The sequence below is a fragment of the Scyliorhinus canicula genome, chromosome 15 (assembly GCF_902713615.1).
Source record: "Scyliorhinus canicula chromosome 15, sScyCan1.1, whole genome shotgun sequence".
NCBI classification, from domain to species: Eukaryota; Metazoa; Chordata; class Chondrichthyes; order Carcharhiniformes; family Scyliorhinidae; genus Scyliorhinus; species Scyliorhinus canicula.
In genome coordinates this window covers 103,748,786-103,775,738 of record NC_052160.1, presented here as the reverse complement: position 1 = coordinate 103,775,738, position 26,953 = coordinate 103,748,786, and the positions used below count along the sequence as shown (strand labels likewise).

The 26,953-nt window shown below is 42.6% G+C and overlaps 1 protein-coding gene across 4 annotated transcripts in view; it reads left to right on the top strand.

The window, feature by feature from the left end:
* LOC119978275 (synaptotagmin-B) overlaps nt 1–26,953 on the top strand; it is an 835,178-nt gene that overhangs the window by 411,332 nt on the left and 396,893 nt on the right. For all 4 annotated transcript variants that reach the window (XM_038819768.1, XM_038819769.1, XM_038819766.1 and 1 more), the window contains one exon: nt 8,820–8,862. In XM_038819768.1, the coding sequence (XP_038675696.1) occupies nt 8,859–8,862 (4 nt within the window). In that variant the 5' untranslated portion in view covers nt 8,820–8,858. The remainder of the gene's footprint in view (nt 1–8,819; nt 8,863–26,953) is intronic.

Here is a 26,953-nt window from a genome sequence, read left to right as displayed (position 1 = left end):
GGAATAAATATTGGCCAAGACATTAAGGAGAACTCCCCAGATCTCCTTTGAAATAGGGCTGGGGATCGTCCACATCCACTCAAGCAGGCAGTTGGGGCCTTTGATTAACATCGCATCTGAAAGACAGCACCTCCGACATTGCAGCACTTCCTCAGTACTGCAGTGGAGTGTCATGGGATGGGATTTTCTTGCCCTTCCCACCAGCGGGATTGGAAGCCCCCTTCCCACTGCGGGTTCCCCGGCAGTGGGCCGGGAGAGCCACACAAAATGCCATAGACATCGACGGGATCAGAAGCTGCCGCTGTCAGCCAATGATGAGTTGCATCTACTGCCAGAAAACACAATGTGGGAGATGGCAGAAATCCTGCCCTTGATCTTTGTGCTTAAACCCTGGCGATGGAGAAAGTAACCTGAAAGTCTTCAAAAAAAAGAGACAAGACCCATCAAAAGTACAATAATGATTGTAGAAAATTAATGAGCATCAATAAGGATTTGCCTGCTTTTTAAGGATCTGCTAATCAACAATTTTATGACAGCGGCATTTGTGCAAAGAATCCCTAGAATCTCTACAGTGCAGACAGAAGCCATTCAGCCCATCGAGTCTGCACCAACCCTCGAAAAGAACACTGCCTAGATCCACTCTCCCACGCCCTCTCCCCACAACTCCACACATTGATCCTGCCAATCCACCTAACCTGCATATCGTTGGACTATGGGACCAGAGTACCCAGAGGAAAAACCATGCAGCCACAGGGAGAACGTGCAAATTCCACACAGTCACCCAAGGCCAGAATTGAAACTGGGTCTCTGGCTCTGTGAGGCAGCAGTGCTAACCACTGTGCCACCCTTTTTTGAATCAAGATCAAGAAAAAGAGTCAACCAGACTGCATCATTTCTATTACAATAATTGCTTTGAAATACAGAGATACCACTTCAACATAAACCACCTTTTGCTCTGAGGCAAAATTTGCTTTCCCTTCCAAACAATTTTGAAGTTTATATTGATATATGTAGCAATAAAATGGCGACCTATCTATACTTCAAGTTACTGCAATAAAAGTCAACATGGCTATTTTGGGAAATGACATTTTATTTATTTATAATTTTATGAAACAAAAAATGATTTGAAAGGAAAGGCATCATATTTTCGAAGAAACACAGAAACCTCTTTGACCTAATTGTACACATCAGAAAAGAAAGAAAATCTGAAACCCAATTTTGACATTCTCCACTACTACCTATATTTTAGCCACATCATCTATTGAGAAAATGAGATACAATTATCTGCCCTCAACAAATTGGCTCCTTGTTATTGTTTCCCAGCCATTTATCTCCGTGTACCTCAATGTTTTCTTCCTCCAGAATCCATATCTAATTGTCTATTGAGCCTACATTTTTTTTCATTATATTCATTTATGGGAAAGTCAACATTTATTGTATCCCCCAAATTGCCCTTGAGAATATTGTACTAAATTGTCTTCCCAACAAATAAATGGGTTATTTAAGCCATTTTAAAGGACAGTTAAGCATGAATCAAATTGTGTGGGTCTGAAGTCTGTAAACCAGAGCACGTAAGAACAGCAATTTCCTTCCCTAAAATACATAGTGAACCAGCTGAGATTGTAATGACAACCTGGTAGTTATATGGTCTCCATTATTGATAATAGTGGGTTTTTTTGCCAATTCTAAACTTTTTTAATTAACTGAAGTTAAAGAACCCAGATGCCATAGTGGGATACGAACCATGTCTACAGATCATACAGTCCAGGCCTTTAGATTGCTATCCCAGTAACATAAACAGTGTGTGCTATCATTCCCAGTGTGCTAATTACTTCAGTATTTCTCCATTGTAACTTTCCTTGGAAATTTATTTTCCGCATTACACAGTTGAGCACACAATGTTCCTACAATGCTCTCTACTGTCAACCAGCAGAGCAGGACTACACTGGGCTTCATTTTTATCTTTCAGTCATAGCCTAGAGAACGAACTGCACTGGCTTCCCTTTCCGCGCCTGTTCCATTCTCCAAGGATCTATTCTCGGCCTCCTTGAAAATGTGCATCTGCATGCTGTTGTTGCGACACCCTTGGCTAGTGTGTGGTCAATTACAGCCCCACTTGACCCAGAGTCACAACACAAGTGAATTAACTAATAATTCTTAGAAAAACACCCAAAGCCTTTGACCAATAATTACAGTCACCAGGTTTGTAAATATAAACACAGTTGCTGTTTATTTATAAAAACTATAATGAAATATACAGCAAAATGGCTGGTTAACTAGTGCCTAATTCTGAATTCCCCACTTCAACTTTACTAGGCCCTCTACACACACACATACACACAAGACAGAAAAACACAGAGGGGAAGAAAGGGGGTTAAAATAATAAGCGAGAGAGAAAAAGAATATTTATTTCAAATGAGTGTTTGCAGAATATTACTCCTCTTCAAACTTTCCTTTCAGTTTGAGGTTTTACAGTAGATTCCTTCAGGTCTCTGTAGTTTCATGAATACAGCATTCATGACCTTTCTGGAGAGAGCGAGAAAGAGAGAGTCAGTGGGTGGATTCTCCGCTGTCGGGATGCTCCATTTTGCCGGCAGTCCGGGGGTTTCCCGACGGCGTGGGATTGCTGCACAATGGGAAACCCCAGTGACCAGGTGGAGAAACGGAGCTTCCCGCCGGTGTGCTGAACCTGAAATCTGGTGGATGGAGAATCCCCAGCCCTTGTCTTTTTTCTGCAGCCTCAAATGGTTTTCCTGTAGATATATTCATTCATTCTCTGCAGTTTCAGGAATACAGCACTCACAGCTTTTCTGGAGAGGGAGAGAAAGCATGTCCTTGTCTTTCTGTGTCTAGGACTCAACTGCTCCCTGAAGTCTCTGAGAACCATCCGACTGGGATAGGACTGGGCAGCACGGTAGCATTGTGGATAGCACGAATCGCTTCACAGCTCCAGGGTCCCAGGTTCGATTCCGGCTTGGGTCACTGTCTGTGCGGAGTCTGCACATCCTCCCCGTGTGTGCGTGGGTTTCCTCTGGGTGCTCCGGTTTCCTCCCACAGTCACAAAGATGTGCAGGTTAGGTGGATTGGCCATGATAAATTGCCCTTAGTGTCCAAAATTGCCCTTAGTGTTGGGTGGGGTTACTGGGTTATGGGGATAGGTTGGAGGTGTTGACCTTGGGTAGGGTGCTCTTTCCAAGAGCCGGTGCAGACTCGATGGGCCGAATGGCCTCCTTCTGCACTGTAAATTCTATGACCTAATCACCATCTGTTACCTGGCAGAGTATGGCCTTTTGGCCAATTCATTGGTCACCAGCCAATCAATCAAACCAAGTGCCACTCCATCTCTCTCTGGTGCCAAAATAATTTTCAAACTTGCAGAGATTAGCAGTGTGTTCTCTCCTGTAACTTCTCAATTCCTCATTCTTTCTGCTGCCTGACTTAAAGATCCATGTCCATTAATCACCCATGGATCAAAAATGATAACAGCAAAATAAAAGGAAGGGCAAATAAGGGAATAAACAGAAAGGACCCCCACACGGTCCTTCTGTGATACCAGCTGTAAGCACAGAATCAGTTTACTCACATATTCTGATGGCCCCCTGTGCTGATCCAATGCCTCTGATCTGCTAGTCTGTATTATCGACATTCAGTGTTGGATGAGCACAAATTTCCTCCAGCTAACTATTGGGTAAATGGAAGCCATTGTCTTCTGTCTCTGCTATGGTCTCCATTCACTAGCTACTGACTCCACTCCTCTCTTGCCGGAGGCTAAACCAGACTATTTGCAAATCTGGCCTAATTTTGGACTTGAAGTGAGCTTCTGGCTCCATATCCACTCTGGCCACTCCATCCTCAAGATGCTTTACTTTTCCCAACATAACATTACCACTTCCTATCTCTGTATCTCCTGCAAAATCCCAGTCACCCCAGATCTTTGTGTTTGTCCAATTATGATATTCCCAATTTTAACCACTGCAACATTGGCAAATGTGCCTTCCGCTGTCTAGGCCATGAGGTCTGAAAATCTCTCCCTAAACCAACCTGCATCTCTATCTCTCTCTCTCCTTCTTTCAGGTGGTCCTTTCAACCTACCTGTTTATCCTAGCTTTTGATAGCCTGTCCAAATATTGACTGATGTGGCTCAATGTCAACTTTTCTTTCACAATACTTCTGTTGCTTTGGGACTACGATAAAGTTGTTAAAGGGGCTGGTTTACCACACTGGGCTAAATCGCTGGCTTTTAAAGCAGACCAAGGCAGGCCAGCAGCACGGTTCAATTCCCGTACCAGCCTCCCCGAACAGGTGCCGGAATGTGGCGACTAGGGGCCTTTCACAGTAACTTCATTGAAGCCTACTCATGACAATAAACAATTTTTATGTTAATTTCATTTTCATTTAAATGCAAGTTGCTGTTTAGCAGAATTAAGTTGCATCTTCATGGTGGTGGGAGCTTCGACACCTACAGAGGTGCAGCTTTATCCCTGGATAATGTTTCAGCTTTGAGGTTGTGGTTAGATGTCCGACTCCCACTTGCAATGAGTGTCCGGAATGGTTTTAGCAGGTCTTGGATGCCTGCGGCAGTACAGTGTTGCCTCTGAGCAGCTGATTGAACTTCCAGCCCAAGCGATTGTCATTGATTCCCCTGCAATGGATTATATTGTTTTTTTTCCCCATTCAATTTCTTTGCCCTCCTGGTGTCAGCCCTTAAATTGCTGGACTCCAAGACTGAGGCGGCATCCATTGTGCCAGTGTTGCCATGATGCAAATAACAGGAAACTGGTCAGATGATTAGGCAGTACAGCACCTTAAATCCGGCTGTCCAAAACCAAAGTTATCTGAAAACCATACATTTTTGGAATGTGTCATGCATAAATTTTAATTGAGTAAAGTATTTGAAAAAATAACTTACTTGGACAATTTGGCTAAGCGTTGGCGCCTGTGGCACCTGACTAGTTATCCATTTCACTGCTTGTTTGCCAGTCTATTCCAATGCTCCGAGCACCCTAGGCCCACCGAACCCCGATTGACCTGAACCGACTATGGCTCCAACTGCCTGAGCTCAAATCGAGTGAGACCTGAAATCTGGCATGGCCCCAGACCAGAGGCTGATGGTTTTGAGATACTATGCTTATACTTGCGTATTGTTACAGACCGGGGGGAATTACTTCCTGCCCTCTCCGAGGCTGGCAATTCCACTCCAAGGTCAATGGATCTTTCAATGGTTCTTCAGGTTTAACATCCCACTTACGGCAATTCCTGTGGGGGGCAGGACCAGGAGATTTACCCCATTGTGTGCTCCCATATACAGCTGGGAAATCCCCAAAAGAATGGGAAGTTAACAGACTGATTTCTAATGCAATCCTCCACCAAGTCATTGCCAGTTGTACAAAGGAGCTGGTATAGAGAGATCCAGCAGAAGGTTCTGCACACTACGGGCTAGATTCTCCAAAAATGGAGCTATGTCCCCATGCCACGTAAAAACGCTGGCGTTTCACTCCACAGTTTACTGCAAAAAAGAAATGGCTATTCACCTACCTGCAAGGGGCTAGCAGGGACCCGGGGAACTTCACGCAGCTTTGACTGTGAATACGGGCCCCCACACTTCCGGTTCCAAGTCTACGCATGCGCATGGTGGTGGCCTCCAGCAGCTGCGCCGAGTGCCATGGTGGACTCAGACCACAGACCAAGACCAAGAAACAAGGACCTCCAGATCTGCCACGTGCCGCTGCATCGGATCCGCCCGATCGCTGTCCCGGCCACCCATAAAGTCCCCCCACTGGTGCTTGATCCCCCCGCCCCCCACCAGGGCAGCTGCAGACCCACACAAGAGTCCCGACTGGCCATACCACGTTAGTTCCACGCCATCGGAAATTCGGCCGGTCGGGATCGGAGTATCTTCGGAAGTGCCTCTGGCAATGGACCCAAGCAGTGCGGTGTATTTCGCGGACAAGCAATTCTCTGGGGACTGGAGAATCACCGGAGCAGCGCCGGACCCGTTTCAGTCTGGAACATCAATTCTCCGCCCCTGTGCCAAGCGTGATTTTGGCGTGGGACTGCAGAGAATACAGCCCTATGTCTCCCACTATCTGTGTGAAATGGTTTTATTGATTTTTCTTTCCTTTTTAAAGAAAATCCCCTTTAGACCTTAGACCATTTGTCAATATGAACATCTTGGATCGATACATCAAGCATCTTCTAGGTCACCTGGAAACCTCAGTTACTTTTTTTCCAAAGAAAACAGGCTTAACTTCCTTTGTCTTTCCTTATAGGTCAGTTTTGTCAGATTGGAAGTTATCTTCCTTGCCATACATTTCATGCTCTCAAAAGTAATATCCATATAGTGACCAAAACTGACCTGTATTCACATCACACTTGACAGCCCCCGATCGCGAGCCTGGCCATCTTGGAGGCCGCCCCAGCGGAGACTGATCCTCCCCGTCCCCCACCAGAACGGTCACCGCAGCAGCGACCCCGAGCTCTCGCCGGGTGGAACCATACGTGAACCACGTCGGCGGGAACTTAGCCGGTCGACCGCAGAGAATTGCCGCGGGGGCCTCTTTCAATGCCCCCGACCGGCGCCGCATCGACCATGCGTGCGCGACTGGTGCCGATTCTCCAGACGCCGGAGGTTTGCGCCCCATGCCGAGCGCAATTTCGGAGCGGAGGCTGGGAGAATCCCGGCCCACGTTTTTTGGCTATATCCATTTGTTAACGAAATCCTGTGGCCAATATTCGGCTGATGATTTCAACTATTTTGCTCAAATTCCTTTCCTGATCAGCTCATGCCATGGCTTTTCCATTTTCCATTTCCCATTTTCCAATCCACTGAATTTGAGTGGAATTTATTATTTATTGATCCAATGATCTAAAGGATTCAAATCTTTCTGGAACAAATTACACTTATCTACATTATTTTCTCTGTCTCCAGCTTTAGGATACTTTGTCAACTTGTTCTCAATACCCTCAGATAAGTGATTTATCTGTCAATAATTAACAGCAGACCTCAAACCCAACCCTGCCTTGAATTGGACGTACTTGGCATTGGCTAAGATATTATTCATGTGTATGAGCAGTGCACTTTGTAAGACTTGGATACTTCCTTCACGGGTTTGCTCTGCAAAATTAAATGTGTCCGAAATACGTTTGTTTTCTATAAACCTTATTGAACAATGTGGAAAGCATTTAATTGATTAGAACTTGAAGGTGAGTACAGAAAGTGCACAGTGCAACAGTTGAAGAAACAAACATCATGGATTAAAAATTAGAGAAGTGAAAATGATTTCAAAGTCCATGTATAATTTCTTCAACATTTTGAAGTATATTAAAAATAAATCTTTTTACAGAGAGACCTTGTGGCCGAAATGCTAAAAGGGAAATGCAGGTTCCAAGATTGGAATTCCAATTTAAATCGGCAGTTATCATGGCATTGTCAGGTCTTGATTAGAACCAAATGTTTCTCATTATAGTGCTATTGGGGGATATTTACACACACAGGATGGGTGGCAAAGGGACAATATTTCTGAAAAATCAGAAATTCTACTCTCACCCATCGCAAATGTGATTTAACCAAGGCAGGCCGGGGTGCTGGTGTCAGAAGTGTTAGTGTGGGGGAGGGAGGATGTCGTTGGTGGGGGTTGAGTAACCTACTCTTGAGGGATAATAATAATAATCTTTATTGTCACAAGTAGGCTTACATTAACACTGCAATGAATTTACTGTGAAAAAGCCCCTAGTCGCCACATTCCGACACCTGTTCGGGTATACTGAGGGAGAATTCAGAATGTCCAATTCACCTAACAAGCACGTCATTCGGGACTCTTGGGAGGAAACTGCAGCACTCGGAGGAAACCCATGCACACCCAGGGAGAACGTGCAGACTCTGCACGTGCAGACAGTGACCCAAGGGAATCGAACTTAAGACCTTGGAGTTGCAGAGCAACAGTGCTACCCACTGTGCTACTGTGATGAGTCAGTATTTTAAATACTTTAATTAACTTACATGCCTCAGATTTTAACAGACTTTTGCATTTAATGCTTACGAGTCAAGTTTCCCAAGGTTTTCTTGAAACCTTACAGTTAAAGGGAGGCAAGAAATAATGGTTGAGTGCTTCCCCCTTGCCCACAAAAGAAACTAGGCCACCCAAGCCCATACCACACCACTGAATGTAAATGATAAGGAGGTAGAACCTGGATTCCTGCTTGATTTCCCTCCCTACCCCTACCCAAGGAGCACAAGGAAAGGTGTGGCAGTCGAACCTGGGACAGCAAAGCAAGACCCGTTCGATTCATTTTTGGAGGGCGAGGGCACAGTAAATGCATTCCCCTCTTTCCTGAGGCCATATTGTCAATCTTCCATACAATCAGCTCACGGGAGGCATCTTCTAAACTTTTAAAACGCAATCCTCGGGTTCTTCCCCTTCCTACCCACCTTGATCGTGAATCAATTCCTTTCTGGAATTAGAGTGGATGGGCCCATTGACAGACTCTCAGAATCAACTAACTTCACAAAACTGCACTCCTACACAAACTGTTTCCAAATTCAATATAGAATCAGCAAATCAATCATGACAATCAGCAAAAGCATTGGAAATCTCAGGACTTTCAATTTTCCCTGATTTAATCCAATCCTGTGGCTTTTTTTGACTGTGTAACAATAGCCAGTAGAAAGGTAATGGGACATCAATTTCTCTCATTTTTAGCACTGTCTAATTATACTGCAATCAAAGCTAAACAGTGCAATGTCAGATTGGATCTGAAATATTAAGCTTCAGTAGTTTTATTGATTAAGGTATAAATGGCATTTTTCTTTTTCCATTCAGCTGAACCAGTGAAAAGAATCGTCTTCAACCAGCACCTCAATGTGTAAGTATTCTTCGCATTTTTCCATATCTCGTATAAAAAAAAATCAGGTTACATGTACAAATGCATGAACTATTGGTTTTTGGGTTAGGCGATAGATTTCTCTAAATTTTGATCAATGACTGGGATTCTTTTTGTGCGTAAAATCTTTACCGCCAGAATTGTAAGACAAAAATAATTGATGTACAGAGGCAAAGATTGTGTTTTTCTGCAAATATTACTGCAATGCCTGGCTGTTTATTTATTGAATCAGATGTGATTATGAATCTCATTTGACTGTAAACAGGTATTGGATCTCAGTTGATGTTATAACTGATAACTGAACGGTAAGATTCTAGAATGGAACACTGGCTCAAAAGACCTCAACTTTGTCCCTTCTTTTAGAAAATGTGGGGGAACATGGCTGCTCATTAGTTTTAACAACAAGGAAACAAAAACACTTATTAAACACGAAAGGTTGGATTATGCTACAATACCCCTTTGCTCCTCCCTTATCTTAACACATACACACATATTTTAAAACTAATATGGATTGCAAAGTATGTCTTAAGCTACAATGGTCTCAGTAATAGAGTTCCTTTAACACATAGACCGGCTGTGTCAGAACACACACACCACTCTGAACCCAAGTTGGCACCTGTGGATATCTTTTCAGAATCCCCAAAATGATTGTCACATGAGAGTTTCCAGACTCCACTCACCCCAAAAAACAAGCTTTAAAATCTTTCATAACAATGCTTTCCATCAGCGGATTGCATTCCGAAATCCAGTCTAAGTTTTCCAAATTACTGTTTAACTCAAGATTTCATTCTGCCTTTAACAATGAATCCAATATCCAGGTTTTGCACCCCCTTCAGGATTTACTTATATTGACTGATGTAAAACTGTCCACAACTGCTTTAACTCTCAATTCCCAGACTCTATTAAAATAACATCAAACGTTTGATTTACTTTTGAAGTCTGCTTTCCTACTTTAATTCTGATTACTGCAACTGTCTCTTTAACTCAGAACACTTTTTTTACCATCCCCTCCAATTCTGAACAATATCTTAATCTCTGTTTTCTTAACTTCAGTCTTCTTAAGACATTCTCTTTGTCCCAATTCCCTGGTTATCTGGACTGCATCTGGTTCTTTGGGCAATCTGCTTCTTTACAGCTCCCTTGTCCTGTTCAGTCTCTCTTCTGGCAGAGTTATGAAATGTTCACTCCCTGGTGTCTTATCTTCAACTGCCAACACATTCAGCTAAAAATTAAACTCAAAAGCCTTTCTGCAATAAATGGGCCTCCAGTTGCAAAGCAACATCCCACACATCTGCTATTTTAGATTGTCTTCATGATTTAACCCTCTCTATGCACAATAGAAGCACAGTTAAACTTGAAACCAATCCCATAGAAACATTTGTCCATAGAAACACAGAAAATAGAAGCAGGGGTAGGTCATTCGGCCTTTTGAGCTACTCCACCATTCAGTATTATCATGGCTGATCATCAAGTTCAATACCCTGACCCCATCTTCCCCCCATATTCCTTGATCCTTTTAACCCCAAGAGCTATATCTAATTCATTTTTGAAATTACAATGCTTTGGCCTCAACTACTTTCTGTGGTAGCGAATCCCACAGATTCACCACTCTCTAGGTGAAGAAATTTTTCCTCATCTCAGTCATAGAACATAGAACATATAGTGCGGAAGAAGGCCATTCGGCCCATCAAGTCTGCACTGACCCACTTAAGCCCTCACCTCCACCTCATCCCCCTAACCCAATAACCCCTCCTAACCTTTTTGGTCACTAAGGGCATTTTAGCATAGCCAATCCACCTAACCTGCACGTCATTGGACTGTGGGAGGAAACCGGAGCACCCGGAGGAAACCCATGCATACACGGGGAGAATGTGCAGACACTGCACAGACAATGACCCAGTGGGGAATCGAACCTGGGACCCTGGTGCTGTGAAGCCACAGTGCTATCCACTTGTGCTACCGTGCTACCCAGTCCTAAAAGGTTTACCCCTTATTCTCGAACTATGACCCCCTAGTTCTGGACTTCTCCCACTATCGGGAAGTCTTTCTGAATCTACCCTGTCCAATCCTGTTAGAATTTTGTAAGTTTCTATGAGATCCCCTCTCACTCTTCTAAACTCCAATGACTATAACCCTAACTGACTTAATCTCTCCTCATATGACAATCCCGCCATCCCAGGAATCAGCCTGGTAAACCTTTGCTGCACTCCCTCCATAGTAAGAACATCCTTCCTCAGATAAGGACACCAAAACTGAAAACAATACTCTAAATGTGGCCTCACCAATGCCCTATGCAATTGCAATCAAACATTTCTATCCTATACTCAAATCCTCTCGTTGTTAGGCGAACATACCATTTGCCTTCTTTACTGCCTGCTGTACCTGCATACTTACTTTCAGTGACTGATGCATAAGGACCCCAATGTCTCGCTGAGTATCCACCTCTCTCAATTCACACCCATTCAAATAACAATCTGCCTTCCTATTTTTACTACCGAAGCGGATAATCTCACATTTATTCACATTAAACTGCATCTGCCATGCATGTGCCCACTCACTCAGCCTGTCCAAATCCTGCCGAAGCATCTCTGTACCCTCCTCACAGCTCACCCTCCCACCCAACTTTGTATCATCTGTAAATTTGGAGATGATACATTTAGTTCCCTCGCCCAAATCATTAATATATAATGTGAACATTTGGGATCCTACTACACCACTAGTCACTTCCTGCCAATCAGAAAAAGACCCATTTATTCCAACTTTTTGCTTCCTGTCTGCTAACCAGCTTTCTTTCCTGTGCGGGATACTACCCATAATCCCATGCGCTTTAACTTTACATATTAATCTGCTATGTGAGACCTTGACGAAAGCTTTCCAAAAGTCTAAATAAACCACATCCATCTGTTCTCCCTGGTCAACTCTACTAGTTATATCTTCAAAGAATTCTGGTAGATTTGCCAAGCGTAATTTTCCTTTTGTAAATCCATGCTGACTTTGTCTGATTGCCCCACTGCTTTCCAAACGCTGTGCTATGGAATCCTTGATAAAGGACACCAGCAACGTCCCCACTCCTGACGTTAGACTCCCTGTTCTATAGTTCACTGTTTTCTCTCTACCTCCCTTTTTGAATAGTGGGGTTACATTCGCTATCTTCCAATCTGTAGAACCATTCCAAAGTCCAAAGAATTTTGGAAAATGACCACGAATGGATCTACTATTTCTAAGGCCACTTCCTTAAGTACTCTGGAATGAAGATTATCAGGTCCTGGCAATCTGTCCACCTTCAATCCCATTAAATTCTCCAAAACCATTTCTTTACTAATACTAATTTCCTTCAGCACCTCACTAAAACCTGTCCAGCACGAATCTAACTATAGACTTTATCCTATCTTCCACAGAAACATTAAATTGAACTCTGCCTTATTCCTAACGCCTACCAATGCAAATATAAATTTACTATTACCTTTCGTTTTCCTAACACATGCTACATTTAGCTAACTGGGTTGTTGGCATAGTATTTTAAGGGTGAAAGCATAAGTAAGTTCCAGTCCACACATATTTGCACTTTATCCCTGTGCACTTGTTATTTTGTAAGCTGTACATTTTTTCTTTAAATGTCTGTTCATAAAATGTTAGTCGGAGAATGTAGAGATCTTGCCCACAGATGTTTCAAAGGGACAGTAACAGAATTTCTGTAAGAGGTAGAAATATCGCCTGCACAACTAGACACAAGAACATTTATCTTACAAGGTACAACACTTTTGTGGCGAGATAACAATGGGAAGGGAATTCATTATGTTCAAAAGTATGACAGTGCAATGACAAGTGGACATTGCAAAAACAGCTTCAACTGAGTGTTGGGATCAAACCATGCAAGAAAAAAATCAGTCAGAAACCTACTTCAAATATGGAAAGACCTGATCAACAATGTTATATAGGTGTGAAAAATATATCACTCAAGAAATGACTGTATTTTCATCAAGTTATCGATGTCCATTACCTCCAAAATTGCTGCGTTTGGACAAATATAGGTCTTTGCTTCAAATAAATACCACTCCTTGCTGGATTATTGCTTGCTTATTGCAGTTTCATCAAGTGCACCAGTAACGTATGAAAAAAGGCTCTCTCTGTATTATCGATTGTTTGATGAACAGGACTTTGTTGTTTTATATAAAGAAGGAATAGAAATTTCAACCGAAGGGGACTGAATAAAATATGCCTGCAGCATTGAAGCACAAAGCAACAGGCAACAGAGAATCAGAAGCCAGAGAATGAAGCCGTGATCAGAGATAAAACAAATAAATATTAATTTTATTTGCAAACTGGTGAGGGCTGTTGTTTTTCAGGTGAGAAAGGCTGCCAACTAACATTTCTCAGGCACGTTTTTGACAACAATATGTCAGCCTGGGGCTATACTCTGTTTATTGATAAATACTAGACATTCCATTGTCTGAACAGAGCCGTGTGCATATACATTGGACTTACGAGTTCTTGCTCAATATAGGATTAATGCCTTAATGAGGCATTACTTCAATTTATGTCCAAGGTCAATTCATATTGTCACTGAAATAAAAATTGCAGCATAGGAGGCTTCACTGACTGGAAAACCTTGGTTCAATTTTCAAACTTGATTGCCATTTCTATTCAGCCTTACCCCATGCTGAGCAGGTGCAATCATGTTGTCTAACTATTCAGCATGAAGGAAAATTGTTCGGTGTTGTAACTAAGGTAACACTCAAAATTTCATGTACTTGGAAAGCACAAAGTGGTTTTAGTTGAGAGTGCAGCGTTTTCATGGTCGTACATCAGATTGTGTCAAATCGGGTGCAATGTGTGTGTGGCCGAGAGGTCTAAAACAAAAATGTACCCATATTGCACAGTGTGAGACTCCCAAGAAATCACCATCCCGCCCCATTTAACCACTGAAGTTCCCAGCAGAACAGACAGAGAAGATATTGACCAGTTGTTAGACTTGATTTATAGATATAGTTTAAAGAGAAAAAAGTCCTTTCTTATTTTGCCAAGTGTGAACATGCACAATGATTTATTTAGTTGTTTTTGAAATTGTGTCACTTGTGTACCTGTAAATAGTTAATTGCACACACCGTTTCCCCTATAATGTTTTTCAAATGTGCCCGGTGCTTAATGATGTCATTAAACTTTTGATTTAACCATCTTGGCGTCTGTGTTTTACGAATTCCTATCAACTTATAATTGATTTTCTTGATGAAGGTGGAATCAAAGTGCAAAAATATCAGCATCAAACTCCAGTGATGAACAAAATAATCTAGTTCCCAATTAGTTAGCTGCTGGGAGGGCAAAGACTTTAGTTGGTTTATGCACGTCCTGAGCTTCACCATCTCCTCAGTGTTCTGGTGCTCATCGAATTCAACCACTGACTACACTGGCTTTGAGTAACATGCTCCCTCCCTCCCTCCACAGCCCCATCATCAGGCTGATCTTAAAGATCATTTGGCATGAACCTTGGAACTCATGTTACAACCTTGCTGATGCTCCTTCCTGAAGGAGAGAAAATGAAAATTGGAAGACAATATGGATGAGGAAATTTGTAAAAAGTTGCAATCTAGCTTTATTCTATTTGTTAATTGTTACATATTATGAATAAATTCTTGGAGCATAACGAATCTATCTGTCACTGTTTTTGACATGGTCGGCAGGATCCTCAAGCAGGTATGCAAATGAGAACAATTATAAATTGTTGATGATTCCTCAGAAGCTTGCCAGCTTAGTCATTGAGTAGTTGAGTCAGACAGTCCAGAAAGTGATCACTGGAGGATATTGATCTGCACTCTGCTGATTTGGCTTAGCAAGAATATGGATCTTATAATTGACCTCAGTACCCTTGGGGTTAAGCAGGAGAAGAAGACAGAGGTTAGTCAATCCTGACCTCAACCAACAAATGTCTGTTGGAATTGCAAGAAAGTGAGGACATTATTGTGCATTGTCGTAATGCTCCCAGCAATTAAATAACCTGCTGATTCTCATTGACAGAACTTACACACATGAACAATGGGTATCGAAAATGTTGCTTAAGGATCTCAAGCACCCAAAGAGCTATAGCCCAACAACTTTCAAGAGTAAGAGAGGAAAGAATTTGTGAAGGAAATTGACGAGATAATCAAACAACATTTTTTCCGTATCAGAATTTTTTGGGGGCATAAATACAAACTGTCAAATCCAGATGTTTTAAATAAATAGTGACAAATTATTGACAGCGCTGTTTTTCTTGCATTCTATATATAAAGAATTGATCATTATTAGAGACTAATCACTTGGGCAATTTGCAATCAAATTGGAGAAGAGGAAACTCAGAATATGATGGATTACTTAGACAAGAAGACCCTTTGCTTCAGCTGAACCATGCCAGAGGATGCTAGCTTAGCACAACAGAGTTTTTTGATACATCATTTTTCTTATTTGAAGAGGTTTTGCTTTTCTACAATGTGCTTGCTGAAAGATATTCACAATTTAATTTTGTGACTGTACAGCATCTGTGATGGCCTGACCAAGAACATAAGACCAATATTGGTATTGACACTGAATTGAAATGTCAGGTAAGTTGTGAACATGCAGTCCATAGGGTTTTTCGGGTGCGCAGCTTAAGTGCTGTAATAAGCTATTGTTCGCTTGTAATAAACCATCGTTGGCCAGTAGTTGAAACAGCTGGACAATTGTTTTCAAACCAGAGAGCTTTATGCGTAGCTTTAGGATTAACTGATGTTGAAGTTTATTTCTGCCTGAGTGATTGGGCAGAATTTTACATTTGCAGAGGGCGGATGACCTCTCCGATCTGCTATAAAATTGGGCTTGGTGACGTTAGGTCACACACTCTGGCTGGAATATCATGAAAGGCGAAAGGGCAAAAAGTCAGAAGCCCATCCGTCTTCCACTGCAGGCCAATTAAAAGCTAGTCGTGGTAATTAAATTGCCAATTCACTGCAACTTTCCACCTGCCCGGGTGATTTCATGATGGTCGCACGAGTTGCAACAGCGGGAGAGAATCTCTGAAGGGTCGTCTAAGGCACACAAGAACAGGATACATGTTTCCATCAGGAAACCCATGAGGAGTTGGAGGATGAAACTGAGACTGCACGAGCGGTGAGAGAAATTAGTACTCTGAGCAAATGTGTGATGCTGAGTCAGTGCAGAGTTCAGCTGTGAGAGTCATTTAGAAGAGGAGATTGTCAGGGGGCAGGCAGAAACAAAGGAGACACAGGAGGGGATAGTACCTTCTGGAAGCTCCTTGAGTGAGAAGGAGCAGAAAAGGAAGGAGAAGAGTTCAACTAGTCAGCAGCAGCCAGCTTGCAAGCCACTTTCGCAGCATGGTGATGCTGAAGGGCCAGAGCAGAGTGTAGGCAGAGCCACTCGAGGAGAAAAAGTTACCCTGCCGGAGAGGTGTACAGACAGTGTTCAAATTACTTTCAGGTGCCAGAGTGGCAGTGTCGCAGAAGGCTACGTTTCTTCAGGTTTGTAGTCAAATCTATTAGCAAGATGATTGCAGGGGAGATATGCTCTAATTTCATGGGTGGCCATCCAATGCCTATGGCCCCAAAGATTATGGTGATCATAAATTTTTATGCCATGGAATAGTTTCAAAGCTGAGCAAGTCAGGCCTCCAGTGTGCCGTAATTATCAGCTCATCATTATATCAAGGTAATAACTAATGCATTGTTTAAGAGAGTGGACAACTTTGTAATATTTACCATTGAGGGTAACAACCAGGCGGAAAGAGCAAGAGGGTTTGCAGCCATCCTGGGATTTCCTAAAGTGCAAGAGGCCATTGACTGCATGGATGTAGCCAACAAGGGCTCGCGAGTGGCATTTATGAACCAGAAAGGATTTAATTCTCTAAATATGCAGATAGTATGTGCGGGCCATTGTGGATCCTATAGATGCACACGGTACCCGGAGCATCACCATTCGGCCTGTATCCTCAGGCAGTCCCAGGTGCCTTGGTTGATGACGCCCCCAGCATAACTGGATGGTTAGTTAATAGGAGACAAGAGCGATCTGTTAAAGAGTGGCTTTTGACACAAATCAGACATCCACATGCAGAGGCAAAGGTGAGGTAGAATGCGAGCCATGCTTCCAACAGGGCGACTATAGAAGGAACAATTGGTCGCAATAATTGAGATTCCACTGCCTCCAGTGATAAGCTGGCACTTTGCAGTACACATCATCTTGTGTCTCCTTGCAGTACACCCAGGCTCGTGTCTCCATACAGTACACACAGGCTCGTGTCTCCATACAGTACACACTGGTTCGTGTCTCCTTACAGTAAACACTGGCTCCATCTGAAACCTGAAACCTGTCCACCCATATTTTTAGTTTATCCTTTCAAGGGATGTGGGCATCCCTGGCTTGGCCTCATTGCCCATCCCTAAGTGCCCTTGAGAAGGTGGTGTGAGCTGCCTTCTTGAAGTATTGCAGTCCATCTGGCGTAGAGACATTCCCCAGTGCTGTTCGATAGAGTGTTCCAGGATTTTGACCCAAACACTTGCTGCATCTGAATGGCTCACAGCAACACAATTCTCTTTGGGGTGCCGCTGAATTCCATTGGGAAAGGTCATGCTGTTGCCACCTAAATCACTATAAGGTGACCTTAAGACCCCTTATAAAGATGGTCATAAGAGTTATCTATCATTGAATGAAGTGCATGAGAACAACATAATCAGCCATTCACATCCCATAATCACCTCCTGATGACCCTTCAGTGTCTTCAGCGACTTTAGTTCATATGCGCTGCGCATGGTTCTGCCATATTGCCAGATTTTATTCTCAATGCCTTGTTGTCTTGGAAGAGCTTGGTGGGCATCTTCTGTTCACTGGAGTGCCCTGGCATTGCTTGGGACTTTTACCTGGTGCCAGGAGCCGCCTCGTTCACTGACACATCCTGAGATACTGGTGTCACTGGCAGAGGTGGTGAAGGAGACTTTGTCACCATCAGCAGTGCCCTCGAGGAACCCTCAGATGCAGACAGCTGCAGCTCCTCCTTGTTTATCTGAGATGACGAGGAAACTAATTTTGACTCCAAATGCTTTGTGCATCTCTCACTGGCAATGCCGACTGAAGGTCATTGACTATGCAATGGTTTGTAAGTCTGAATGTATGTGCAGAATCTTCTGATTGTGCTGCAAGGTCTGGCATGGCAGGAGAGCCGCAAATCTCTTGACAGAAGAAGCCACACATTCAGAAGTGAGGAAGATAGCAGTGTTCCGGACATAGATGGACTCAACTGTCCTTGCCAGGGCACACACACTGTCTGGAGTCTCTACCAGATCTTCACACATCTCCTTTAGTACAGCCAACATCTGTCACCTCAGGGACAACTCCAAAGGCTTGTCATCTGCCAGGGGCTCAACATCGAGCTGGGCTCCCACACAGTTCTGAGTGTCAATATCCTGGACTGTCACAGCCTCTGGCAGCTGGTCTGGCAATTATGCAATGCTCAAACCAATGGGTTTCATTGGCCTGGACTATGCACTCAAACCCACCGAGGTGCTAGCAGCTGGGCTGATGCTAAGTAAGGAGCAAAGTTGGGACGGTGCACCCTCTGAGTACCCCTCCTCTTCCTCAGAAGTTAACCCAAGTCTTTTGGAGAAGGTGAGGGGAGTTTCCCCTTGTGGGAGAACCTAGAACTGGGGGAATTGTGCAAAATTAAGGATCCCCTGTTTAACACTGAGATGAGGAGTTTTTTTTCACTCATAGGATTATTAATCCGTGGAATTCTACCCTCAGAGAGCCATGGAGGCTGGGTCATGAATATATTCAAGGCTAGGTTAAAGAGTTTTGATTGACAAGGGAGTCGAGGAGCTATGGGGCAGACAGGGAAGCGCAGTTTAATCCATAATCAGATCAGCTATGATCTTACCGAAAGCTGGAGCAGGCTCGAGGGGCTGAATGGCCTACTCCTATGCTGACGAAGAGCCATATTGTAGTTGAAACATTATCTGTTTTTATCTCTCCATAGATGCTGCCAGAACTGCTGATTTTTTACAGAACTTGTGTTTTTATTTCAGAGCTCCAACATCTGCATTATTTTGCTTTTGCATCACCTTTTATAACAATAATAATAATATTTCTTGTCGCAAGTAGGCTTATATTAACACTGCAATGAAGTTTCTGTGAAAATCCTCTAGTCGCCACATTCCGGCGTCTGTTCGGAAAGATGGTGGGAGAATTCAGAATGTGTTGTTTTTCTATTATTGCCTCTACATCATATTCCCAAAAGGTTATTTGTGTTTGTAGTTCATCGCCCTTATTCACACTTTATGGCTGGGATACTGTGAATCATCCCCCACCCCACTCCCCCCATCCCAAGCCTGAGCCCCCGCCATGTGTTTTCCTGTGGCGGAGGCAGCTCACCTTTGGCCGCGAGCGGAATCTTCCGGTCCAAAAGACGATGACCATTTGCGTTACTCACTGGCCATCTCGCTGGGGAACCCATTTTGGGAAAACCCCAAAGGCGGGAAGAGCTGGAAAATCCTGCTCAGCATTCATTGTAAACCTGCCTTTTCATTCCTCATAATTCTTTTTAGCCTGCTCCTATCAAATGGTACTACCTCCATCACTAGTACTCTCACTCCTTTTTGCACCTTATTCCTCTTTTCTATTTCTACCTGTTGGTTTTCCATCTGTTGGTTGAGTTCAATCAGTTTTTAGCTGGGTCACAAGAGGGAGTACCACATTCTTAATGTGAAGTTAAGGAAAATAGATAGCATTCAACTTGCTACTTTCGACCTTTTTGCTGATAAGCTGTTAGTGGGCGTGATGGTGGCTCATGAAGAAATAGGAAAGCAAAACAGCCCATCTCCCCACTGTTCTAAGCTGAATAAGAATACTTAAGTTTATTTGAAAATTCTGTAACTCATCTGTAACTTCAGATATGTAACATTGGTTTGAGTCATCAGTACACGCCAGTTATTGGGTATGAACTGTTGAGAACCTTCTCACACAGTTGTAGTGTCAAAATACTCTTAACAGAAATATGTCGGCTTATATGAGTGAAAGCTTTATAAATACAGTTGTTAGCATGGTGCTGATCATTTGTTTGATTCACAGCTATAAACTACGAGACCATGGTAAATGGTTTCTCCTCATCTTTCTCAACATGCCTGTGACCTTTGACACAGTTGCCCATATCATTCTCCTCTGCAGCTCTCTTATGTTGGGTGGCTGGGTGCTTGCCGGGTTGCATTCCTTTCTATTCAGCCATAGCCAGAGTATCAATTTCAAGGCCAAACCACATAGCCTGCACACCTTTGGGTTACGGGGGGGGGGGGGGGGGGGAAACCCACACAAACACGGGGAGAATGTGCAAACTTCACACGGACAGTGACCCAGGGCTGGGATCGAACCTGGGACCTCAGCGCTGTGAGGCAGCAATGCTAACCACTGCACTATCGTACTGCCCATTCCCTGTGCTCACATATGCATTGTCCCCCAATGCGAGAAAAAAAAAACATTTAACCATTTCCATTTGTTTTCAATAGCCTGATCCCTTGCTGCCTCTATAACCTCTTCCAGCCCTGAAACTCCGGCAAGTCATCTGTGCTCCTTCAACTTGGATCGCTTGTGCCTCCCCTATATTAAACTTTCTACCAATGGCCACAATGCTTTCAGCTGCCTTGGCTTTCAACTCTGCAACTCTCTCCTGAAATCTTTCTGCCTCTCTACCTCTCTCTCTTTATTTAGGACTCATTGACCAAGCCCTTGGTCATCTGTCAGAGATATATTCTTAACGTGGTGAAGTGTCAAAATTTGTTTGATGCTCCTTTGGATCACCTTGGGACACGTTTCTGCATAAAAGGCACAACATAAATGCAAGTTGTTATTTTAAAAAATGAAATTAAACAAAATAAATAAAAATTTAATTTTTGTTGTCATTCAACTAAAGTTGCTAAGGTATTAAAGGATATGGGACAAAAACAGGAATGAGTGGCAGAATAGGCTTTAGGGGCCAAATGGCCTACTTCTGCCTCTATGCTCTTATGTTCATGACGAGTGTAAATTAGATTAACAGCTGATTATACAACGCAAATAATGGGACAAGTAATTTTTTTATTACAGCGAAGCTTTATAGATTTTGGTAATTCTTTAGAATTTTTCCCCCCTTTTAACCCCCAAATCAGGAACCCGAATTCTATTTTGTTGTTGTCACAAATAAAGCGGTTGCCAGCAACCTGAGTGGATAAATCTCAATGCTTGTCAAACGTTCTTAAAAACCATCTTGAGCAATACTTTAATCACTTAATTTGCTGGCCAGTTCAGGGACACTTTGTGGCCAATTGGAATTAAGGCACATTTTGATTGTTGAGGGCTCTCCATTATTTCACCAACTGTTTGTACTATACAGGAAGAAAGATGAACTCCCAATAATGCATTCTGTACATACATTCATTTCCATTACTTACCTGCCATAAACTCCCTAGAAAACAACTCATTTTCCATTAACATTATCCTTCAAGCTTCCACCTTATCCCCGCCTTGAAAAATTACAGGTCTGACAGATTGACAAGTAGATTAGTCATACAAAGAATTAGTCATGCTCTGATACACTTTCCTACACCTTAAGTACCAGAGTCCAAATATATTCTTGCATCCATTTAGATTGCTCTATAAAAAGCTACTATTAGTGCAATTATTAACTTGTTCAATTGTTCAGAGGACTAAGGATTAAGTTAATAGTAATTGTATGCATTGAGATTATGACAAATTTAGCAATTTAACTGTAGACAATTGCGAAATTATTGATTTTTTTAAAATAGATGTTTTTCAACATAAAGAGAACAGGCAGCAGAGTTTTGGTTTTCAAAAAGTACATTGTTAATTGTGTCTAATGTTAAATGTGCATTGTAAATTTTGAATATTTTTAGTTGTGGAAATTGTAGTTATTGCCCTTGAGCCTGAGCTGCTCTGCCAAGCATACATGATCTCTATCACAAAGCCTGCCTAATCCCGCCTCTGTATCTTCGCCCGTCTTTACCACTGCATCAGCTTATCTGCCACCGAAACCCTCATCCATGCCTCTGGACTCAACTATCCCAGTTACCCTCTTGGCCATCCTCCAACCTCCTCCGCAATCTTGCTGACCTGTAAAACCTTGCTGCCTATACTTTACCCTGCACTGTCCCATTCACCTATCACCATAAACATTTCCACCTCTTTACCTCTCTCTCCCCCTCCATTAAGACGCTCCTGAGCAAGCTTTTGTTCACCTATCCTGATATTTCTTTACATGGCTTGATGTTAAATTTTTAATTGATAATACTTCGGTGGTGTGCATGTCCAAAGATCCCTGAAGGCAGCAGGACAGATAGATAAGGTGGTTGAGAAAGCATTTGGGATATTTGCAGTTATTAGCTGAGGCATAGAATATAAGAAGGAGGTTAAGATGGAACTGTATAAAAGGTTTGTCAGGTTCTGGTCACCACACTACAGAAAGGAAGTGTTTGCACTGGAGAGGGTGTTGAGGAAATTCACCAGGATGTTGGCTGGGCTGCAGCGTTTCAGCGATGAGGAGAGGCTGGTTAAGCTGGGGTTGTCTTTCTTGCAGCAAAGAAGGCTGAGGGGAGACCGAACTGAATGTGTGAAAAATCCTGAGTGCCAGAGATAGGGCAGATCGGAACAAACATTTCCCTTTAGTAGAGGAGTCAATAATCAGGGGCATAGATTTAAGTTCTGGGCTAGGAGATTTAGAAGGGATTTGAGGAAAAACATTTTCATCCAGAGGGTAGTGGGAATCTGGAACTCACTGCCTGAAAGAGTGGTAGAGGTGGGACCTCTCACCACATTTAGGAAACATTTAAAGGAGCATTTGAAATGCCATAGCATACAAGGCTTTGGACCAAATGCTGAAAGATGGGATTAGAGTAGATAGGTGCTTGATAGCTATGGGCTGAAGGGCCTCTTTCTGTGCTGTAAATCTCTGCTACTTTGGGACATATTACTCAGTCGTAGGCGCTATATAAATGAAAGTTGTTGCTGTGGGATTAATTACTTCAGTTCAGAATGCTACCTCACTAGCATGAGCATTTCTGCATATTTTTCCATTTTTTAAATCACAAACCACTCTTCTGTAAAATGATGACATTTGTTTCTACTGTGTTATTGGCATATCTGCATAACCATCTGGTGTGCTCACCCACTATGAATTCCATTCTCTTCTGATTCATTAATTGTTTGTTACTTAAACTCCGGAGTCCTGCCCTGAGACCCACAAGGCATAATCAGACATTGGCTTTAAAAAGCATTTTTTAACATATGTATCAATATTTACTATTTTGTGCTATTTTGAAGAAATGCAATGGATGTTGTTGGATATGACTCACAGGTTAATAGGTGTCCCGACTCTGAGTCACGCACAAAGATATAACAATATAAGTTGTTCCTCTTCCTATTTCTTGCACATTCAGGTTGTGATCAAAATACAATATTGTACAGATAGAAAAGAGTCAAAATATTTCATTTGACCAATTGTTTTCACATTGACAGAGATCCAATAATCTTTTGAAAGGAATAGCGCTTAACTGATTTATCTTATTCAGGGTCTATTTTTTTGCTTTCTGGTTGTACCATGTACACATATGCCAAAATAACTTTCATCCAATTTTATAAATGCTTCTGTGCAGTTGGGATTTACTGACCTGACATTTTGTATTCCCCTCATTTGTGGATGCTGTTGAAGCTCTATTGACATTTGGACCTGTAAGTGTTTCCAGTTTTTGCACTCAGATTCCCAGCATGTGCAGCATTCTGCTTTCTGCTGATAGGAGCAAGGACTGTATTAGTAGCATGACGCCTGAAGCACATTCTAAAATGTTGACATATATGGAAGCCAGTTTATTTACTAAAGACAGCACGATTTTAACTGGTCTCTGATAGTGAATCATTCTGACATGGGCAGATGTGGTGGATCAGTCTTACTTTACCAATGCAACATTGCTATTTCCCCGCACATTGCACCTTATGGCTTTTTATGCCAATTAGTTTTTTTTACGGGCAGTTTTAGTGATGTTGACTCATTCACAGGGGAAATGCTACTACCTGCTACATTTACTTCACTTAAGGTGTCCAGTAGGCAGCAGAGTGGAAACTTGATTCCACATGTGCGGTTTGACTTCAAATTCTAGTCATAGCAGTGACTACAATCTTCGAGCGCAGGTTACAAATCTCTTTGATGCATCAGCATTATTGACGTTTTGTCAACTGCAGACTTGTCAGAGCACTCTCTCGGTTCATGGTCCCACTGCGTTACTTTACCACGGAGATCTGTAGCAGGCGCCATGCTCTCCTGTTGGATTTGTGGAAGTCGAAATCAAGTTTTGTGGAAAATGTCAGCCAAGGCCTCCAGTAGGAGCAGTGAGCTTTGTTACCTGAATTTGGTAATTAAAGATGACTGGGACACCTGCGTTTGTTTATCATTTCCAGCCAGAGTAAAGAAAACTCTGAAACACAAAACCAAGCATTCCTTTTGCTTCCAGCAGTATATAATTATGCTGTTTAATTTTGGCACTGATGAGCAAAGGTCCTGAGTCATGAACAATATAAATGTTGTTACAGTGATGGTTTCCATGGTAGCTTATGTGCCATTTAGTCTTCTGAAAGATGCACTCTGCCCTTAACCCTATGCCTTTGGCAGTTGTACACAAATTAATGCATTAGTAGCCGATTTAATAAACAAACAAGTTGCTTGAGGGCTAAATGTGTAACAATTCTGACTGCATCATGTTAGTTGAGGCAAAGGAGCGAGAACACTTCAGCATTGAGATTGACAATGCATCCCAAATATTCAATATGGAAACATCATTTAATAGAATAACAGGAGCATTTTTTTTTAAAAACAAGAATTTACGAAACTTTCCAAAACGGTATTTAATTTTCTTTGCCAAATTGTATTTGTTTGCAAGGAAATTTCTTGCACCAAGACTACTTACAAAAAGCTCTAGCGTAAAATAAGATTGCATGGCAAAAAGCAAAGTAACACTTTTTGGTGGCTGATTGATTTGCTAAAGTGTTGACAGAGCTGGTCCTTTCCGATAAACTTGGTTCCTCTTAAATATCCATTACGAAAAAGAGTTAGCCATGAACTGAAGTCCAAAATGGTATGTTTTGCTGCCGGGTTACTTAGCAAGCTGCTGTAATTTGGCTTGTGCCAGGGAGGTTGGATTGACAGAATTCACGATTGAACACTGAGAAAAATAAAAGTAAGCAGCCAACGTCGAATGAAAGCATCTTGTAACTCAGGTAACAAGACCTTTCTGATGGGTGCTGCACCTTTGGGGAAAGGTAAAGATTTACCTTTCTCCTCTATTATCAAACGGAGAAGCTGTTGATGAATACGACTGGAACTCAAACCTAATCGGCCTTTGCTGCGCTATCTCTCAGTAACTTGTTTGAAGGCACGATACCATGTGACAGCAGCAGCTAATGAATCAGGAATTAAATTTTATTAAAGGCAGTATTCAAGGTGGCATGGTGGCACAGTGGTTAGCACTGCTGCCTATGCCGCTGAGGACCCGGGTGCAATTCCGGCCCCAGGTCACTGTCTGTGTGGAGTTTGCACATTCTCCCCGTGTCTGCTTGTGTTTCACCCACATAACCCAAAGCTGTGCAGATAGGTGGATTGGTCATGCTAAATTAATAATAAGAATCTTTTATTGTCACAAGTAGGCTTACATTAATACTGCAATGACGTTACTGTGAAAAGCCCCCAGTCACCATATTCCGGCGCCTGTTCGTACACGGAGGGGGAATTCAGAATTCTTGCCCCTTAATTGGAAAAAAATAATTGGGATCTCTAAATTTATTTTTTAAAAAGGCAGCATTCCAATCATCACCCACAATTCTGCACCTTCGTGGAACCTCCGTTGCTGTATCTCAACAAAGTCAAATCCCAAGTGCTGAATCAGGCAAGAAAAGCTGTGTGAAACTCACTGACTTCACAGATGCCTTATCTCACCTGATTGAGTAACACTCTGTGCAATTTCAAAGAGCTGTCGAGGATCCTCCATCCCCTCACTGTCATTGGGAGGAGAGGGGTTGGAAAGAGATAAATAAAAAAGATTGATATACATTAATATCTTGCGAACATATGAAATAGGAGCAGCCTCTCCAGCCTGCTCCACCATTTGGTAAAATCATCCTGATCTGCTTGTGTTTCAAGCTGTGCATTCCCATCAACCCCGATAACCTTTGATTCCCATGCCTAACAAGAATATATCTACCACCAGCATAAAAATATTCAGTTACACCTCCCCACCACCTTCGGAAGCCTGAAGCAGAGAGTTCAAAATCATTGAACCCTCTGAGAGAAAAGATTTCTTTGTAGCCCAAACCAATGATTTTAATGGAAATGAATGTTGCAAAGTTTCCATGAGGAAGGCTAATCCTCAATACAGATTCCGGCAGCTGAGTAAATATTCCGGGGCTAATCCTCAATATCAAGCAATGAGTTGCAAAATCAAACCTATCCAATCTATTCCAGTGTTGTTTGGTGCCTTTAACAGAAAGCAGCAGGTGATTATTGTATTGAAGTCCTTGGCAGAGCAAGAATAGATGTGAGATTGAAAAGCAGAATCATAGAATTTACAGTGCAGAAGGAGGCCATTCAGCCCATCGAGTCTGCACCGGCTCTTGGAAAGTGCACCCTACCAAAGGTCAACACCTCCACCCTATCCCCAAAGCCCAGTAACCCCACCCAACACTAAGGGCAATTTTGGACGCTAAGGGCAATTTATCATGGCCAATCCACCTAACCTGCACATCTTTGGACTGTGGGAGGAAACCGGAGCACCCGGAGGAAACCCACGCACACACGGGGAGGATGTGCAGACTCCGCACAGACAGTGACCCAAGTCGGAATCGAACCTGGGACCCTGGAGCTGTGAAGCATTTGTGCTATCCACAATGCTACCGTGCTCCCGTGGTGTGGAGGGTCACCTGATAGACTGTGGTGCAGAGTATAGAAGAGGCCAGCATAGCGACAGCACCCATATATGGCAGTAACTTGGATACGTACATAGTTCTGGGTTAACAATAAATAGTTTATATT